General features: G+C 47.8%; 1 protein-coding gene across 1 annotated transcript; it reads right to left on the reverse strand.

Moving 5' to 3' along the window:
* Positions 1 to 1,784: 1,784 nt before the first annotated feature.
* LOC138925883 (uncharacterized) lies at positions 1,785 to 3,261 on the reverse strand. The gene is made up of 4 exons (XM_070277477.1): positions 2,808 to 3,261; positions 2,595 to 2,740; positions 2,242 to 2,466; positions 1,785 to 2,144 (listed from the first exon to the last, which is right to left on the reverse strand). Exons 1-4 carry the CDS (start codon positions 3,259 to 3,261, stop codon positions 1,785 to 1,787), a joined length of 1,185 nt encoding a protein of 394 aa, XP_070133578.1.
* Between the last annotated feature and the right edge of the window lie 2,739 nt (positions 3,262 to 6,000).

Consider the following 6,000-nt stretch of genomic DNA (forward strand, 5'->3'; position numbering starts at 1 on the left):
GTAAGTCCTGGAGAATACCCAGGCCCTTGCACTTTAAAATAGCACTCCGGGTTGGAGTGGGTGCTCCTGTGACGGCGCCGCTGGAGTTCATGATTTATTATATTGAGTTCCGAACCCGAAATAAATTTTATTTGCTCGCGGCGAACACGATCTGTCCCACTGTGCGCCCAGAACCGTAGCGGAATTGTGGAATGTATATATATATGAAGCTATGTGCGAGCGAATGCACTTGCGTTGTGGATCGTATGTTTGTATGAAGTCTATGCGCGGGCGAATGCACTTGCGTTGTGGATCGTAAATATGTATGTGTGCTTGTGAACTAACGTTTATGTTTATGCCTGTATGTATGTATAATATACTAATATATTATAATTTGTTTATTATTGTAAATAAACTTATTAGCCACGTATGATAATTTTTCACATAACACTGTTTACAAAATTGTTTTGTTTTTGTTTTAGTAATTTGTTTATGTGTATATAAATATATTAACGATCACGTCGGGGTCATCAATGTTTGGTCATCGAGAGTTTTCGATGCCGTAAATAAAAATCAGAATTTAATTAATTTCGACGTTATAAACTTTATTTAGGCCGCATATGAAATTAGGATTTATGAACAATATTTGAAATCCAATTTAGGATGCGAGCGAAGTAAGAAGACGAACGAGAGTGGCGCCAACCTTGCAGAATAAGCTGAGCGGATGCTCGCTAACTATAAACGCCGAAGTAGCAAAGCCGAGCGGCCGAAAAAGAGTCGGCTTGCGACCAGCAAAACATCCGTTACTAAGTAATTGTTGTGTTTAAATTAGTTGCTTGCTGCTTGACCCGACAGTCTCTTCAAAAGTTCCATCAATTTTTTTTTTCTCGCAGTGTGTTATTAATCTTTATAATAGCTTTATATTTATATCAAAATGTTTCTTACCAAACCCCGAATTTTTATTTATTTGATTGACTTATGGCATTCTTTATATTGTGTTCCCTTAAGCAAGATAATCCGTAATAGTAGGAGAAGACTTCCCAATTCCATGTGATTCTTTATTGGGAATAGATTTCGTTTACTGTCTTGCCTTATGTGGAGTTGCCTTTAAACGGCTCCCCACACGCGTAGGTCCAAAAGAAAGGGTGATACTTAAAGGGCCTATGGCCGTGGCGAATGGGACGTTTTATTCTGAAATTGCTTAAATTAGCCTCACAATTCAGAATCTTAATCTAAATCTTAATCCTACCGCAGTGTGCCCTCCTACAATTCACAAGACAATGAAAAGGCACTTTTTCGGCGGCATTCACATTACCGAGATCAGTATCTCGCCCGTACTTCAAAGGGCCAAGAAATCTTCCCAAGATCGGATAACTTAAGAAATACTACATTTGTCTACCAATACTGATTCTACCAATTGATTACAATGTTCGACCGTCGACATCCCCGATCCCGTAAAGAACCGCTTCACTCATATCCAAAACTGCAAGTTTAGAGACGGGCCGAAACATTGTCCGAGAAAGGCCATTATCGTTCACGCGCACAGTGGCGCGTCTGACGACTCCATCAGCTCCGCTGTAGACTTCCTCCACGATGCCCTCGTCTGGGCAAGGCAGGATCGCAGACGAAGACCATTTCGCCCTGGCGAATGGGCTCCGTTCTCCGGCACCGGCACAAGCGTAGGCAGGTACTCTATAACCCACCTCCTCCAGAAATGGTCTAGCAGCATGCAAGCAATCCTCTACTGCTTTCGCGTACAACCCTCCTTGGGCAGCTCCGCATCCAATCCAGGCGTATCCGGCAGGTTAGCTGCTCCCTTGAGCAGGTCGACGCAGGCGCGTCAACGGCGCCTCTTGGTCCGCATCCACCGGAAAGTGGGTATGGCGCAGCACTCGCTTGACGCACTGCCATACTCCGCCCTCAGACGGGTTGGATGGGCAATTAAAACCCCATTCAATGCTCCTGCTGGATAACTCACTCTGTATCCTCTCCGTCTCGAACACATCTCCAAATCGTCTGGCCTCCTTGTCAGCTCCCACGAAGTTCTTGCCGTTGTCACTCCGCAGTTTACGTACTGATAACGTACCTCTACGGCAGACGAAGTTCATCAAGCACGTAAACAAGGCAACCCAAGGCTTCTCTTTGTGGCGGGCAACAGTCACCAGCTGTGGCCCAAAGTAGTCCAGTCCTGTTTACTTGAATGGCCATCCTCCCGCATCCAAGCGATCCTCGCAACTTGCACTCGCTCCACGACGAGTTTACCTCCTTTAGCACTCGTCTCATTTTCGTGATCCAGAATCTCGTCCGGATCTGAGCAATCGTCGCATCCACGTTTTGATGTTTCATCTGTGCGTGGTAGTGTCTTACTACCATCTCCGTAAGACTGTGCCTGTGTGACAGTATCAGAGGCGCCAGACCTTGAATCTCCTTGACGTCCTTTACGCGATCCGCCGACCTCATCTCGTCGGGAAACGATTCCAATTGGGCCTGCCCAATTGGACTAACAGGTTATCCGCGGACTCACACTCCGTTGCAGTGAGTCCATATTCTTCGAGCTCGCTTCTCTGTTTGCGGCACCGGCGCGCAAACCTCAGGACCCAGGCTGTGGTACTCACCAGGCGACTGAAGCTCGAGAATCTCTGGAACGGGATGACAAATCCATTCGATGCCACCAATGCGAACTCACAGAGCATCTCCTCCTCATCAGATGCATCTGGAACATGCTCGGTTCCCTCCTCAGGCGCTGGCCAGCCGTTGCTGGCTGCTTCAAAAATGCGGGACCGCTTAGCCGCCGGGATGCCGGGCTAAGGTCCGCCTTGCTCTGCTACCGTGTCGTATCATCCGCTGCGTCAGCTGTAGGCCCCCATCTCCACTGGGAAACCCAAACGACTCCAAAATCTCCGCCACTCGGTTGCCAACAAACTGCTTGTACCGGCGGTGTGTACTGCCGATCCATTTAAGCACCGTTTTTGAGTCCGTCCATAACACCGTCTTACTGATGTCCACACTGTGTTCTTCCTTGACAGTGTTCATCACTCTGGATCCAAGGACCGCTGCCTGCAGCTCCAGCCGTGGGATCGACGTCGTTCTCATCGGTGCACACGTCGTCTTTGCGCACACGAAGCTAACCAGCATGTTGCCATCCTCATACGTGATCCTCCAAAAGACCACCGCCGCGAATGCAGATTGACTTGCATCCACGAACACGTGCAACTCGATGGTCCGAACTGCTCCACGCCCAAAATAGTGGCGAGGACATCGAAACTGTCCCACGGCGTCCATCTCTCTGCGCCAGGCAGCAAAGGCCCTGCCTATCCACTTCTGCAGTGGGTCGTCCCACTGGATCTTCTGCCTTCAGATCTCCCGCAGCATCAGCTTCGCTGTAACGTTGACATCAGCAGACTCAAATACTACCTCTTTGTAGGGACTCGATCTCCACTTAGAACGCTTTTTGGCACTCGATGATACTCCACGTTGAATCTGAAATCATGCGTTGCTACCTGCCAACGCATTCCAAGGATCTTCTGCTCAGCCTCACCCCATCTGACGTTCTGAAAGGAATCGTTGGGAACATCGATCCTTACCGGACCTTACCGGGCTGTGCGGGTTTTCGACACCAAATGTTCGCCTCGCACTCCCAGATCCCGTGACGGAGCGCATCTTCATCCATCTTCATCCAAGAGCGCATATGTGTCTACCTGGCGACCAGCTCCGTACAGCGTTATTGGCAGTATACGGAACAAAGTTCGGCCTCCTTCGACGTCCATGCTTAAATTCCTCTGCACGGGCGCTTCCGCTGGCTGCGGGGCCCTTCTCTCCAGGCTGTATCTGAGGACTGATGGCTCCTCTCGTGGTCCCTGTAACCACCTCGTGGCGAAGACCTCCTGTCCGGGCTGCGTCTGGAAACTGCTGACTGCTGGTTTCCTCCGTTGTGGCACCTGAAGCAACCTTGCTGCTCCGGCCATCTTCGCTTTTAGTCCGCTCCATGTAGCAGACGGTGATGCAATACGCGGCATCCGTTGATCTGACACTAGCCATGCACATCGCAGGATCTGGCCGTATGACCACTCCGTATGCATGTGAAGCAGAGCCGATGCCTCTTCACCATGCTCAACCTGCCCAGTTGCGGAGCTCCGATGAACTCCGAAGCTCCGTAGCATTGTTGCCCTCCACAAATTGGATGACCTCCATGCCGATCATCCCGCTGCTCGCATCCGTTCTGGTCGACGCTCCCATGTAGAACTCAACGCCTCGGCTTCTTTCCCTCGACGTCCAAAATCGTACACACGATGTTTGCGTACACCTGTAGACACGCGCTGAAGTGCGCTACAGTGGGAAAGGGCTTAAACGATGCAGCGTGCTTGGCCCAATCCACTCGCTTGCTCGTAGGAAGCTTTGCCACAAGCTCCTCCGTGAGGGTGGGGTTCCCCAGATGCTGCTTCGCTTTCGCCGACTGCATGAAAGCCGTGAGGTTACTCACTCGGGTTGCGAAGGGAACGATCCTCGCCAGGTGCTGCTCCGTAATCGGCGGCACCTCTCGCACGATATTCAGCTAGCTGCGTATAAGCTGCTCTGGTCGGCCAAACCTAAAGCGAAGCTTCTCCATCACGGCGCTGACGTTTCCAGGGTGAATCAGCAGCGACTTCAACAACCTCTGGTTGTTCTTCAGGTCCGTGTAAATGTACGCTTGGGTCGTTTCCACAAACGCACAGTTAAAGATGGGACACTCCATTGTTGTCGCCATTTGCGCTTGGGCCAACTGCGATTGGCCCGCGATTGGCGGTGCTCACACTGTTCAAGGCTTTAACATTTTTCAGCTCGTTCTCCATACAATTGAAATTCAAAAACAGATTAAAACGGCATATCCGTTTACAAAAAGCTCTTTCGTGGTCTTCCCTAGTGGCTTTATTAGGGTTTGAAGGTTTACCATGTATTCCTTGAACGGCTCTCCTCGTTGCTCCTTTCGCTGACGAACCTGGTCCTTTAATTATTCCCACGTTGGCCACTCCTCGTGGAGTTGCCTTTAAACGGCTCCACACGCGCGTAGGTCCAAAAGAAAGGGTGATACTTTAAGGGCCAATGGCCGTGGCGAACGGGACATTTTGTTCTGAAATTGCTTTAATTAGCCTCACAATTCAGAATGTTAATCTAAATCTTCAGAATCTCTAATCTAAAGCAGTGTGTCCTCCTACAATTCACAAGACAATTCTCGGCGGCATTCAAATAACCGAGTTCAGTACGCCCATACTTCAAGGGGCCAAGAAATCTTCCAAAGATCGGATAACTTAAGAAATACTATGTTTTTTTACCAATACTGATTCTACCTATCGATCGCAATGTTTGACCGTCGACATTTACAAATTCAGTTGCCAAATATACTTCCAAGTAGATCATGACTGTTTTGTGATTAAACACGAAAACCTTAATAAACATATCCATATTCCGATTATAAGTTCCAATAAATAAACTTCATTATTCCAGCAAAAAAATAACTCGTGATACAGATATATCAATAAGGGTGTTGTCTATATACATGGGCTATGAAAGGCCTGAACCCCCAGTCGAGCACTAGCTCTAGGCCAGGGGTGCCCAAGCTCAGCATACGGCAGAGCAAACTCCAATACCAGTGCAAAAAATCACCAATATATTTAGACCAGGGGTGCCCAAGCTCAGCATACGGCAGAGCAAACTCCAATACCAGAGCAAAAAATCACCAATATATTTACACCATTTTTTTTCAATTCGATGCACTGAAAAATAAAATTATAGAAACATTCACAAAGAGTTTCAAACAAATATCATTATAATAAAAAATACATTTTATTATAGCAACTATAAATAGGCCCTATATTTTTCACAACAGTTTATTATTATACTATGCCAATAAATGCCTAACTTTTTAATTTAAAAATGTTCTGCAAAGAAGAAATTCATTGCTTCAAGTCGACCATTTCGGCTGAAAGAAAAGCAAGAATAGCAAGAAGATAAGTTTTCGGCAATCCTACAACAAAATGCGTACGG

The sequence above is a fragment of the Drosophila bipectinata genome, chromosome 2L (assembly GCF_030179905.1).
Source record: "Drosophila bipectinata strain 14024-0381.07 chromosome 2L, DbipHiC1v2, whole genome shotgun sequence".
In the NCBI taxonomy this organism is placed as follows: domain Eukaryota; kingdom Metazoa; phylum Arthropoda; class Insecta; order Diptera; family Drosophilidae; genus Drosophila; species Drosophila bipectinata.